The sequence below is a fragment of the Giraffa tippelskirchi genome, chromosome 12 (assembly GCF_054371585.1).
Source record: "Giraffa tippelskirchi isolate mGirTip1 chromosome 12, T2T-mGirTip1v1.2.pri, whole genome shotgun sequence".
Taxonomy (NCBI): domain Eukaryota; kingdom Metazoa; phylum Chordata; class Mammalia; order Artiodactyla; family Giraffidae; genus Giraffa; species Giraffa tippelskirchi.
In genome coordinates, this window is record NC_137286.1 from 23,244,182 (window position 1) to 23,258,998 (window position 14,817).

General features: G+C 39.6%; 1 protein-coding gene across 19 annotated transcripts in view; it reads left to right on the forward strand.

Moving 5' to 3' along the window:
- BAZ1A (bromodomain adjacent to zinc finger domain 1A) overlaps positions 1-14,817 on the forward strand; it is a 123,913-nt gene that overhangs the window by 36,908 nt on the left and 72,188 nt on the right. For 5 of the 19 annotated variants that reach the window (XM_081547955.1, XM_081547951.1, XM_081547957.1 and 2 more), the window contains one exon: positions 7,196-7,366. The exons of 4 other annotated variants lie outside the window; for them this stretch is intronic. In XM_081547955.1, the coding sequence (XP_081404081.1) occupies positions 7,254-7,366 (113 nt within the window). In that variant the 5' untranslated portion in view covers positions 7,196-7,253. Of the gene's footprint in view, positions 1-6,507; positions 7,085-7,195; positions 7,367-14,817 lie in introns of those variants that run through there. 10 more of the 19 variants (XM_081547959.1, XM_081547953.1, XM_081547961.1 and 7 more) reach the window with 4 other exon arrangements.

The following is a 14,817-nucleotide window of genomic DNA, read 5'->3' on the forward strand; positions in this document are numbered from 1 at the left end:
ATCATATCCGCAAGTTTCTTCTGCCATGTACAGTAACATTCAGACTCTGGGAAATAGGCTATGGACATCTTTGGGGGCTATTATTCTGCCTACCACACTGGAACCTAGAAGTGAGGTCTTTATTTTAAGAGGGAAGATTGAAATGGAAAAAAAGAGAGGCATTTACTATTGGGGAATTTGGTTTTTGTTCTTAAAATAGGGAAGATGTTTATTCTGGTAGGTAAACTAGTTTCTAGATGCCAGGAATATGGGGTCTAGATGCTAGCAAGTCATTGAGAAACATCTTACTGCTAGTTGAAAAAGTTTTTTCAGCTGAAAAAGATAAATTTCAGTTGTGCTAAGACAATAAAAGATGGGTGTTTTGACCTAAACATTTAGACTAGAGAAAATAGGATAGTAGCATGACTACTGGGTTCTAGGCCTGATGATGGCAGCGGAGGTAAGAGGAAGAAAATCCTAAATGTCTTAGAATAACATTAGCATGTTTCGCCAGGAACTCTTAGATTAGAATTAAATGTTCAGAACTGGTTTCCGAATTTTAACTGTTCTTAATTCTATCTCTTCATCCATAATTGCCAGGCAGTCCGTGGATACACTGCAATATGGGGCTAGTTACTGGTGTCAGACTTGCAGTATGCCATGAATACCATGCTTCAACCACTTGAGCTAACTGGTAAAAAAGATGTGGTCCTAATTGCAAATATTATAAATAATAATTATTTAAATACTATAAGGAAAAAAATGAAAGAACTTAATACATTTCTATAATAGATTTGAGTGCCTACTGTGTTCCAGGCATGGTAGTAAATTTTTTTTAAAGATTTTTTAAAATACATAGTAATATTTAAAATGATATCTGATGATAATAGGTTGTAGCCTTAACACTAAAGAGAAAGAGGAACAAAGTAGTATATTCCAGTATTTTATACTCAGTATTAACAGAAATTAGTAAATGAAACGGCAAATATTAGTGCAACTTTTATCTGGTAGCTATTTACTACAGATAAACTAAAACTTAAAAATTAGTTTTGCAATTGATAAAAATAAGAACCCTGTAATTCAAATTTTAAAACTTTCTACTTGTTCCTTATATGTCTTATTTTTAAAAACAATAATTAATCTATTTGGCTGAATATAGTATAACTTTTTCTGTAAACTGATATAGGGATAATAATTAACGTAGTCTAGAGTTTCTCCGTTGTGTGTAATCTAAATGCTATTTGTAGGATAAGATGAAAGCAGCCACCCATCCAACTCTGTTTCTTTCACTGTAATGAAATTAAGTTTGTATTTTATATATCCATCTAACTTCTCATCCATCCAACAAATATGTATCGAACTCCTGTCATGGAAAAAGCACTGTGCTAGGCCTTGTAAAATATTTAACAGACATTTTTTACTTTGTATCTGCAATTCTAAACTTATTTCCAATTGTTGTGTTGAGGACTTTATTATATTAGCTATCTGTCCTGACCTGCCAGCTTACCATCTAATCTCTGTATCTTAAAAATTTTTATTCAACTTTCTGCAAGTGAAAAATCTTCCTTTGATCCCTGTCCCCCAGCAACTCTTTTCCCAGAGGCAACCAGTGTGTTATTTTACAGTGTCTTTCCAGATGCATTTTATGTATCAAGCAAATATGTATATACATTAAGTCTGCATTTAATATACATTAAATGCATATTTTAATGAACTTTTTTTTACTTTCTCATTCTTATGTCTGCATACCACTCCATTGTATGAACACATCATACTTTGTTTAATTATGGACACTTCCATTAATTTTAAGATTATGCTATTTCTAACAAAGCCAAAATAGAGTCTAATATTCAAATATACTTATGGGATATCTTCCTAGAGATGGAGATTTTATGTACATTTGTAATTTTGGATAAATATCACCAATTTGCCCTTTACAGAGGTTGTACCTGTTTCCCCAGACTTACCAACATATGATGGTGATCTTTGCAAATCTGAAGGATGAAAAATGTCATCTCTGTGTAGTTTTAATTTACATTTTTCTTATTATGGGTGATGTTGAGAATCTTTCCATATGTTTTAAAAGCCATTTATGTTCTTTTTCCTGTGTATCTTGGCTTATTGTGATTTATTATTATATGACAGGAAAACAGAAAGTTATACATTAGGGAAACCATCTCTTTGTCAGTGAGTTGCAAATAATTATTTTCCCAGTTTGCTATTTGTCTTCCAACTTTGTGGTAGCCTTTGTCATGCAGAGACTTTTATTTTATAGAATTATCTTTATGGATTTGAGACTGTGAGTTATAATACTTAGGCTTTCCCTGCTCTGAGATAATTTTAAAAATTCTCCATGGTTTGCTCTAACAAACATTCTTGATCATTACAAGTTCTAAATGCATTGTTTAGTGCACTGGCTCAATTTCCCTGCTTCAATTTATATCTGAGCTAGATTAGCAAATCAGTCCCTTGGAAATATAGAGTAGTAGTAAGGAGTTTGGACTCCATAGAGTTGATAATTTCATTTTTTCTGTTCCTGGACTATCTGACCTTGAGCAACCTACTTAATTATCCTCTCTGAGCCTCAGTGGCTTCATCTGTAAAATGGAAATGATAAATAGTACTTTGTTGAGAGAACTGCCATGAGACGATTCATTTAAAGCCCTTAGCACAATGCTTGACAAGCTGGAAGCATTCATTAAATGTAAACTATATCTGTGATGATGATGATGGCCACAGACATTCTTTTAACTCCTACTTACCATCCCATAATTCATATCTTTAATCACAAGGGGTTGAATAAAAAATGAATTCAAAAATTGCCAACATTGCTACTTCAGCATTAACAATCCAATCTCCTCTTAGTAGTTCTCAACTTGGCAGTACATTAGAATCATGAGTTGATTTTTTTTTTATCTGAGTTGATTTTTAAACCCCAAACACCGGGGTCCCTACCCCAGAGATTGTATTAATTAGTCTAGGATATGACCCAAGCATCAGTATCTTTCAAAAACCCCTCTGGTAATTTCAATGGGCAGCTAAGGTATAGCACCTTGATCCTAATACAAGGCCAATGGTTTTGGGTACTCATTGCTTCTAAAGAACAATATATAAAAGCCTTTTATAGGCAAAATTTCCATGAATTATAAAGACATTAAAAAGGGATCAAGATCCCCTAGAGGATTGCATGGCAGTTCACTCCAATATTCTTGCCTGGAGAATCCCATGGACAGAGGAGCCTGGCGGAATACAGTGAATAGGGTCACACAGAGTCAGACACAACTGAAGCAACTTAGCAAGCATGCACGCACATAAAAAGAGATCATAGAGTTGAGACTAGATACTAAGATACTAAGGAAAGGAGTTATGAAGTTGAAGATATTCCTTGTATATATTTATAAGACACCTTTCTCAGCTATCCTCTAAATACCTGTATAACTGCTACTTAGAGGCAAGGGACATGAAGTGTTTGTATTTGTTAGATGTGTTTACTGAAGCATGGAGATAGGTCTTGTCAGCTCTTCAATTGGACAAATTTAAGATTTGTATTACCCCGATTGCTTTTCTGGATAATTCTCAAAAACTATTGTTTCTGATCATGAGTAGTGTATCTTATCCCCTTACACATTTTAGCAGTTTAGGAAGGATCTGTAATAGTATTTTAGCTTATTTATAGATACAGTGCAAGTAGGGTATACAAGAAAGTTAAACGTTATCAAATCCACGTCTAAAGAGACTAGACAAGGAGTCAGGAGGCCTAGATTTCAGTTCCTGAACTTCCATTTCTTCAGCTGCAAAATGAGAGAATTGAGTTCCCAAAGCTTTCTTTCAGTTCCAGATAACTACTGTCTCACCAAATCACCTAAGTAAAGCCTTTTTTAATCAGTCAATAGAAGACAGGCAAAGTATTCTAGCTCAAGCTTTTAAAAAATACATATTTCATAGTCTTGTCTTCACCTATGCAAGGCAGTATACCTTCTCAAATATTAAACTAGTCTTGATGGTATTAGATTGGTATATGTCCTGCCTAACTAGTATATTTACACTTTACATTTTAGTGGGGGCCACTGGTTTCTTTATCCAGAGGGGTAATGCAGTGGAGGGTTGCATCTTGAGACTTGAGAGGATATGCTGGAACATGAGCTTTCTATTGCCGTTCAAATCATGCCCTGTGAATGACTTCATTTAGGACCCACCCTGGGTGCCCCTTCTATATTTTCTTTTAATCTCTTCTATGTCTCTTTTTGCATTGTATTACTCACGGTCATTAGGACTCACACAATTCTTGTATTAGTTATTTGCCCTTACATCATCTCTTTCCTACAAGATTATACATTTTTTGAGGTCAGGATACATTTATATTGTATTCCTTACATCAGCTAGTACAGTGTCTTGGCACATAAATGGAGGATGAATGTTTAACTGAATTAAATTGATAAAATTTTAATTTCATTGTTTTTTTTCTTTGTGATACTCTAACTTTCATAGTTTCCTTTACAATGTTTTCAATTTTTTAAAAACACAAAGTCCTATTTCACGACAGTATCCTTTAACTACTTTCTGAATACAGCAATCAGCTTGTCACTCTCAAAAGTCTAGAAGTAGTAAAGAAGCAAGAAGGTGATCATGATACAAACATACGAAATTAATAATACATTAGGTAAGTTTTCAGTAGTAAACATGTAGGATAATTTTAGAAGTGTTATTTTGAGGTACCTTAGCTATGCAATCGATTTGATCAAATATAAGCATATAAAAATAAACTTTGAATATGTTAATTGTAACTTACTAAACATGTTCTAAAATAATATCTATGTATAACAATGATTAAATATCAGAAATTAAAGTAAATCCTATGTATGTAACTCAGAGAATTGGTACTGAAATTTGGATATGGTAGTAGAGAAAATTAGATGGTAGTAGTTTGAAGTTAGAGTAAAATTTTAATTTTAGGTTAGTATAAAGAATCCAATTGTTTAAAAATTTGTATTTAATAAAAGTAAAATCAACATTACTATTTTTGATCATGATTTTAACAAGATTATTTTAGCTTAGGAAATAGTGAGATCTAAGAAATATAAATACTATATAATCAGATAAAATTTCATCTAATTTTAGCTTAAGGTGGGATTTTGAATTGTGAGTTGATGGTTCAATACTGGTTGAAAATTATCCACCCTCCTTGACCCCATTTGGAGTTTATCTTTGTGGGTTCTAACATTTTTATCTGGGAAGTTACTTTCTAGGTAGGGAATTCTATATTATCACTTAGTGTACTAATTGGAGACCAGTTTAAAACACCAAATCTTTGCATTCATAATTTTTTGAAGACTTTATCCAGACTAAAGAATGTACTTACTACTGAGAGTATTTCCAAGCTTCTTCCACTGTACACTAGGTGCATTAATTTTGTTAATGACTTTTGAATCACAAAGTTTTATTTTGCTAGCCACCATAGAAGTATCTTAAAAGAAGTTTAAAAATAACTCTTGAGATTTGGATAGAATTCTTACATTTTCTGTTCCAATGTATATATGTACTTAATTTGAAGATACAGAGATGATTCCACATTGTTTCTATAACTGAGATCATTACATAGTATTACTGTATCCTTTTTTGAATGACTGTTCTTCAGACTTACAGTCTTTTAGACCCATTCTTACATGTTAATCTGCAAATAAGCAAATGTCAAGGGCAGCAAAAGTGACCATTTAATACAAAGATGGCAAACATATTTTGACAATTCTTTTAAATTCATGTCACATGTATTATATGCATTAAAATTAGTTTCACAAATGGAAATCATAGATATGGGAAAGTTGTTTTAGGGGAAATTTCACTAGTAAATTCATAATCTTTGAAATTCTGGGTGATTGAACTAAATATTGATCCTTGTATATATTTTCAGCGGCGTATTCTAAACATTACTTTTTAAAGGTGTGGTTTTTAAATATGTGGGGGTCGTCCTACAGGCATGATGACATTTTCTGACGTATACTTTTCTTTTTGGTCTTTTCTTCTGCTAAATCTTTGAATTATCCTAAGTATTAAAGAGCACGGCTGTCAAGAAAAGTATCTTCTTTTCGAGATGAATGTTTACACTAGCAAAGTATTTTATTTTAGACATGAGAATTCTAATTCTGAAGAAGAAAATTTCAAAAGGTTATTCATTTCTTATTCCTTATCTCTCGTCCCATCCTTAAAATACAAGTTAAATCTTAATCGGAATCCTTTACCCATCGTGGAACCAAGCGCTGGTGCCAGACTTGAAGAGGAAGCCTTTTACTTTGTTAGCCATGTGTTTATGAAACCCCAGCGCTCTCCCCAGATCTTTGGGCTGATAATCGCAAACATGGAGGATGCTTCTGATTCTACACTAGGGGTTGCTCCATTAATTAATAATGTAGCTCTCCCAGGCTCTCCGCCGTCTCTTCCTGTATCAGTGACAGGCTGTAAAAGTCATCGAGTAGCCAATAAAAAGGTAGAAGCGAGAAGTGAAAAGCTCCTCCCAACAGCTCTTCCTCCTTCAGAGCCGAAAGTAGATCAGAAACTTCCCAGGAGCTCCGAGAGGCGGGGAAGTGGCGGTGGGACGCGATCCCCCGCGCGGAGCCAGGCCGTGGCAGCGGGAGAAGCGGCGGCCGGCGGTGCGGCGGGGCCGGCGAGAAGCGACCCCCCGGGGGGACAGAGCCTCCCCTCGCCGCCTTTGTAGTTGAGAAGGTGGAGAAGTGGCAGCCGGCGTGCTCGCAGGTGAGGGGCTCGGTGTGGTCGCTCGGTAGCCGGCCAGCGCCGGCAGGGAAGTGTAGGCGAGCGGGGGAACAAAGCGGAGCGGCGCCGGGGTCCGCCCGCAGCGAACTCCCTCGCGGCGTCGGGCCGGCCGGCTGCGCGCCTAGCACGTTGTGAGCCCGGCGGCGGCGGCGGCGGCGGCGGCGGCGGCGGGCAGGGAGCGGGCGCTGGGGGAGGGGGCCGCCGCTCCCGCACCGCCCGCGGCAGGGCGTCCGGCCCCATTGTGAGCCGCCAGCCGGGCGTGCGAAGGTGGGGCGGCTCCGCGGGTTCACTACCCTGGTCGCGACAGCAGCCACCTCGGCTCGGGTGGCAGCCGCGGTGGGTCAGTCACACAAAAGGCAGCCGAGCTTCCCCCGGCGCGCGGACCGGCCCACGCCGCCGCTGCCGAGCGCTCCCTACCTTACCGGCTTTCCTTTCCCTCCAATTTTGATAGGGAAGCGGGGCCGGCGCGGGCGGCCGAGGGTCCGGGTGAGCCCGCGGGCGGACGCGAGATGCCGCTGCTACACCGAAAGCCGTTTGTGAGACAGAAGCCGCCCGCGGACCTGCGGCCCGACGAGGAAGTTTTCTACTGTAAAGTCACCAACGAGATCTTCCGCCACTACGAGTAAGGGCCGGGCCGGGCGCGGGGGGTGCGAGGGAGTGTGGGGACTCCCTCCCCAGCGTCCTTTTGTCTCTCTCCCTTTGCTCGCCCCGGGCTTCTGGCCGGGCGACTCGAAAGTGACGGGTGGCCGCGGGCCCGCGTTTCTCTGGCCCCTAGAGCCCGAGCCGCTGACTGCGCGGGGGCCCCCGGCGGCCCGACCGGCCGCGGGGCGCGTGAGGGACAGCTGGCCGGGGCGGAGGAGCCTTTGGTCCCCGCCGGCCGCGGGGACCGCTTCTAGTCGCGGCTGCCACCCGGCCGCCGAGCGGCGGAAACTCCCCGCCTCGCCCCTCCCCGCCGCGGCCACACGCGCGCTCCGGGGCCAGTTCCGGGATCCCCGCCCGGCGGCCGAGGGGATCCCCTCTCGGGTCAGCGGCACGGAGTTGCCGTCCCCCGGCCCGGGGAGGGAATCCCCGCCCCCCGGGGGCAGGAAACGGCCGGGGCTGGGCGTCGTTTTCCTCAGTCAGGAGTGGAGCCTGACGTTGGAGCTGCCCCGGGTAGGGGCGGGGGTGGGGTGAGAGCGGAGTGGAGACGCGGGGAAGCAACGGGGGGTCCCCGACGGGCCGGGGGCCGTGGAGCGCGGGACACCGGAGCCTCGGCCGGCCGCCTCCGGTCCCGTGCGGCTAGGCCTTGTAGTGTGCGAAGCGAGCGTGCGCTCTGTCACCGCCTCTTCTCGGTGACTAACTCCCGGCCCCGGGGAACTTGGCGTCTCCGCCCCCGGGAGACCGGGTGAGGAAGAAGTCGGGGCTGGGCGGGGGAAAAGGAGGGGAAGAGAGCCCGGCCCTGGGCGCCCCCTCGTTTTCACTTTCCCGTAGCCCGGAGCTCGGCGGTGGGCGTTGGGGGAGGGGGTTAAGACAAGTTCAACTCCAACCCTAACCAGCCTCCTCTTTATCCCCCTGAGCATGTGGGCCGCCTGACATGTGCCACTCGCTATTGTTTTGATAAGAATCCGGAGCTGCTGCGTGTGTAGTTTCAACCCCTAAAATTTTAGTCCCTTGCCTGGTGTATCCCAAGAGATCGCCTTGTCCTGTGTGACACCTAACAACGGGGTGTTTCAGATCTCTGTGTTTAAGCAGGTTCTCCAAGTGAGAACCTGAATTGATCAATCGCTGAAACAGCCGGACCCTCCCTTTTTCTTAGGCTTTATCCTCTCCACTCAGAAGGAACCCTTTGTGGCATAGAAACCAAGTGTTATAGCAACCAAATAAATTGTGTGTAGGAGGCACCTTTTCTGAGTGGGGGCTTGATGGAAGGAGGGCTTTAGGCATCTGCACCTGTCTGAGGAATGAGCAGTGGTTAGAAAAGACGTTTCCTTTAAGCTTTTATTTTTAAGCAAGCCTTCTTTTTCTCCAGCTCCACAGGAGTTACATGTAAACATGTTATGTCTAAAGAAGTTTTTCAGCACACAATACTTTTAAATAAATAAGAGTGCACATCTTACTCTGCTCCTGTACGGACTTGTTTTGTTCAAGTTCACTTTGAAATAGTTCACTCTTGTAACTACTTAAGTGAGTTTGGATTAAGTAACTTGACAAGGATGTTGTCTTATTTTTAAAGAAGATTTAAGGTAAAATCCTTGATAATTCTGAATTTTTTCACAAAGTTGTATTTAAAAGTGCCAACAAGATAGGAAATGGGGTTAAATTTCAAACTTCTCTTATTTCATGTAAGCAGTCACAATTTTTGAGGCACTCTCTTAGAAGGGAGCATAAATATGACCATTATCCTCTTTGAATTAAACACTTTTCAGATACTTAGGTTCTTGATAATTTGTTGTTAATATAATTGTGGAGAAATCCGAAATGCCAAATAAAGGAAGAGACTTTTGGTATTCCAAACCTACCTTCCATTAATGTTAAGGAACTGCTTCCTTTATTGTCTTATGACATTAAAAAGAAAAAAAAAAACGAGGTTTTTTTTGGTTTGCTTGTTTTCTGTTTTCTCTGTGCTGAAGTGTTTGGATTTTTGGAAATTATGAGCAGTTTAGGGGATAGGATTGGTTTGGGAGCAAAAATATTTAATCATATATCCTGAGCAAAGCAGAACTAGAGATGTTCTTGGCTATTAATGTTTATGACTTTGAATTGCAAAATTGGAAGAAGATTGCCATTTGTGTTAAAATTTATTTGAATTACTTTCTCTTATATGATTACAAAGAGATTTTTCTAGAAATACATTCATGATGAATGGTAGATGGTAGTCTGCAGATTATGGTAATCTGACCCTTGCCACAAGTCTGGAGAAACTGTGATGGAAGCTACTATTTTCACTAATTCATTAAATTACAAATTGATGTATGTGAATTTGTTTGAAGATTATCCTTTAAGTGCATAAATTTGAATATTCTTTTGTATTTGTCTGAAGATCACTATGCTCACCTATTTGCTCAGGTTTTTGATTTCTTGAATATATCTTTAATCAGTCTCAAAGATTTTTACAACAGCTCCCACCTCATTCGCTTTCCAGGACAAGGCAAAGTAACTGCCTGTAACTCTGGTTAATAGAGGTTACCAGTGACCTTTTAATTGCTAAGTAATGTTTTGTGTATCTTACTTGATATTATAGCTTAACACTTCCTCCTTTGTCCTTCCAGCAGCAATGGTCACCGCCTCCATTTTATCTAGTGTAACATCTGCAGTTATTGCTCTGTAATGTAATGTGTTTGTTGCATCACATTTTCTCTTTTTCTAGACTCTGAATTCTTTCAGACAGGGACTATGACAAAGATGTATTCTTAGTGATTATATGGCTCAAACTCCTTTATTTATTTTTGAACTGTATACTCTTTTAACTAATTGCTAACTCTTGTTTGACTTGCTTTCCACAAGTAAAGAAGACCTAAAAAATAGCACATTAACTGTAGGCAAATGCGTAAGCTAGAGTGCAAAAGAATGAAACTGAGCCACTGTCTTATGCCATAAACAAAAATTAACTCCAAATGGATTAAAGACTTGAACATAAGACCTGAAACCGTAAAACTCCTAGAAGAAAACATAGGTGGTAAGCTCCTTGACATAGGTCTTGGCAATGATTTTTTAACCCAACACCAAAAGTAAAAGCAAAAATAGTGGGACTACATCAAACTGAAAAGCTTCTGCACAGCAAAAAGCATTAACAAAATGAAAAGGCAGCGTACTAAATGGAAGAAAATATTTGTAAATCTTATATCTGATAAGGTGCTAATATTCTAAATATATAAAGAGCTCATACAATTCAACAGCAAAAAATAATAAAACAATTAGATTTAAAAATGGACAGATCTGAATAGATAATTTTCCAAAGAAGATATTCAAGAGCCAACAGGTGCTTTACATCATTAATCATAAGGGACAGACAAATGAAAACCATAATGAGTTACCATCTCACATATGTTAGAATGGCTATTATTATAATATCAAAAAGACGAAGTAATAAGTGTTGGGGAGGATGTAAATAAAAACGAATTCTCATGCACTATTGGTAGGAATATAAATTGGTGCAGCCATTATGGAAAATAATATAGGGGTTCCTTAAAAAATTACAAATAGAACTACCATATGATCCAGAAATTCCACTTCTGGGTATTTATCCAAAGAAAATGAAAACACTAATTCTTTTTTAAAAGATATATGCTGCCCCAATGTTCATTGCAGCATTATTTCTGGCAGCCAAAATAAAGAAACAACCTAAGTGTCCACTGATGGATAGATGGGTAAGAATACACAATAGAATATTATTCAATTTTTTAAAAGAAGGAAATCTTTCATTTGCAACAATGCCTATGGACCTTGAGGGCATTATGCTAAGTGAAATACTGGACAGAGAAAAGCAAATACTATATGATCTCACTTATATATGAAACCTAAGGGAAAAAATACAAGAAAAATGAAGCTCATAGATAGAGCAAGCTAAATAAAGTACAGAATTTACTCTCTCAAATGAAATAAACATTTATTCTATAATTTAGTTAGCTGACAACAATTTCATTAAAAATTTTTTTTTTGGTCTGTGGAAATGGAACAGTCAGGTCTGAATCCCAGAAATCCTAGTTTTGTAGGATAGGAAAATGATTTGTATTACCTAGTGACTTGACTCTCCTTGACTTCTTTTTTTTAGGCATTTAGACTCGTGGAATGTATTTCCCATCTTTATGTGAGTAACATTTTTCATATACAATGCAGGAATCTCTTCCACAACATCACTGACAAACCAGCTTTATGTTTCAACCTGACTGCAGTGAAAAGTGTGACTGGTTTATAAAACATCCTGTTTTCATTGTTCATGAGCTCTTCCCTTGTTGATTCAGTCCTTTCTGTCCTCTTTTTGCAGATGAGAAAGCTGGGATTGGGGTAAGAAGAATTAAGTCCAAGATCAGTGTCCAAAACTACCTATCTAGCAATTGGTGACAATAGAGTTCTCACTCACATACCTAAGACTCTCGAGTTTGTATTCTTATTTACCAACACATAATGCTTATTATATGTTCCCTGGTGGCTCAGATGGTAAAGCGTCTGTCTGTAATGCAGGAGACTCGCGTTCAATCCGGGTCGAGCAGATCTGGAGAAGGAAATGGCAACCCACTCCAGTATTCTTGCCTGGAAAATCCCATGGACGGAAGAGCCTGGTAGGCTACAGTCCACGGGGTCGCAAAGAGTCGGACACGACTAAGCGACTTCACTAATGCTTATTATAGAGAATTCTTCCTAATATTTGTTAAAGTTTGCATAAGTATACACCAAAAACATAGGGACTGTTGCCTAGATCTTTGTGTAGGTACCACTATCTACTGTCTGCTCAGATATTTGACTTTTTTACTATACCCCCAAGTGATTAAGTTCTAGATATTATATGTACAAATCAGAATGCCATTAACTTACAGTGGGCAAAAATGTCCTTCACATAGACAAGTTCCCAAACTGATAATCAGCTATGTATGAAATAACTAGATTTATCAGAAGGCCATTTCATGAGTAAAGGGTTTTCAATGAAAGCTGAATAATCTCAATAACTAGTGACTTCAAACTAGATGTTCAGCTTCTCTTTAGTAACAAGTCTGCCACATGGCTCAGATACTTGGGTCTCAGAGTCCTTTTTCTGTGGATGGTATAGCAGAGATTCCTAAATACTTTTCAAGTTTTAACCTTTTATCTGCTTTGCAGGCTACCATGTTTCTCTTCTTCAGGCAGAGTATGTATATCAGTTACTTATAACAGGCCAGCCTGAAATTTAGTGGCTCAAAACAGCCATCCATTATAATTGCCCTCTATTCCTCGAATTGCCATTGTGGTTTTTGCTGGCCCCTCTGTGCTCATTTAGCTCAAGTCAGGCTAGGCTGAGGCTAGATGGAGTGAGAGGTAGCCTCAGTCATATATCGGGGACCTCAGCTGGGAATGCTTTACTGAGATATAATTGACAAATAGAAATGTAAGATATCTTAAGTGTACTATGTGATGATTTAATATATTCATAGTATATGTGTATATTAAATGGCATTTCACACCATGTGGTCTTTCATCCTTAGAAAGCTAACTTGAGACCCTTGTCTCAGGGTTCCAGGAGGGTGATAGTAAGTATCTCTCATCTCATTTCTGTATTATGTTGGTCAAAACCAATCTCAAGTCTGGCTCAGATTAAATGGGTGGTGAAATAGATTATACCTCTTGTGAGAAGAGTATGAAAGTCATTTCTAAGGAATCTTCACACCTTCAAAAGCTGTCTTTGCATTTTCAAGTAGTCTACCACTCTGCAGTTGATAAGATTTTATGAATTTTGGGTGTTCGCTAATAATCTCTCTGCAATTAATCCCTTTTCCTACCCTCTTTCCCAATGCCAAACATTCTCTTCAAAGAGTCTCAAGTCTTATATGTGTTCCTCTGGCATTATTCCTCTACCATAAAAGTTATACTTCTGGGTATTCTTCTAGGATTTCTCTGCATGTAGGATATCTAAACAATAAGAATTGCTGTTTATTGAGGACACATTTAGTATATTAGGCATATTGTATTATTTAATTTTTATATTAACTATTTATGGAGCACATTATCCCTATTTTATAGAAAGAGAACCAAATTTAATGAAGTTTGTATAAATTACGCAAGTCATATTGTACAAGTAGCAAAGCTGAGATTCAGATACTTTCCTTTCCATTCACATGTGTGTGCAAGTGTGTGTGCTCAATCATGTCCGATTCTTTGCGACCCCATGGACTGTAGCCTGCCAGGCTATGTTCATGGGATTTTCCAGTCAAGAATACTGGAGTGAGTGGCAATCTCCTCCTCCAGAGGATCTTCCTGACCTAGGGATCGAACCCACATCTCTTGTGTCTCCTGCATTGGCAGGTGGATTCTTTACCAGCTCAGCCACCTTAAGATACACATCAAAGTAAATGTGGACTGCCAATGAGAAGATATTTGTTTATTCTTGATGCTATACTTTGAAATGTCTTTGGAGATTTTAAGATAATTTTTTCCCCCTCTAGTGAGAAGTGAATGTGTGTCTATAACTCAATGATATAAATCACATATGCTGTGGAGCCAGTGTAATGGAAACATAGACAATGGAGCTGAAAACTGCTGGGGAGATGAGGAAGCCCTCAAATAGGAGATAACATCTAAGTTGGGTCCTGAAAAATGGAGCCATAATGTTTCACCTTTGTTGATTTGTACTTAAGGCTTTAGTGTCTAGATTTTAAAAATCTGTATTGCTATTCCTCACCTTGCATTGATGCAAAATCACTTTAGTCGTGTCCAACTCTTTGCGACTCTATGGACTGTAGCCCACCAGGCTTCTCTGTCCACGGAATTCTCTGGGTTAGAATACTGGAATGGATTACCATGCCCCCCTTCAGGGGATCTTCCCAACCCCAGATCGAACCCTGGTCTCTTGCATCCCCTGCATTGGCAGGCAGGTTTTTTACCGCTAGCTGCCTGGGAAACCCATTCCTCACCTTAGTGTCATCTGAAGAATTTAGGAGCTTACCTTGTATGTCACTAAGTCTGACTGAGGCAGCACTAAATGCAAAGTAATATCTTGTTATAGTGTCTTTAAACTTTATATTTTTAATTAATTGAACTCCCCCTTACCAAAACAAACATAATTTTCCTCTTGCAGCTTTTTCTGTCTATAAGACATGTTTAGTCTACCATGCCCATAATTAGCACCTAATCTGCTCTTGGAACCCATTCAGTGAAAGCAATTGTTAGACCAACCCATGCTGTCTTTTTTTAATAGTTACTGCTTTTCTAAGTTCATAAACCATACTTTCCATCTATTGCATGCCGTATGCTGGTTTAGTTGAGTTATGTTAGTTTTTAACCTATGGCTGCCTTCTCAGTTACTAATTATTTTGCAGATGGAGGAGTTTGCTTACGTCTGTTAGATTTTTTCTGCAGTTTTGTGCTGGATCTTTCTTATTGTGTGTCTAGTTAATAGTTTGGGCC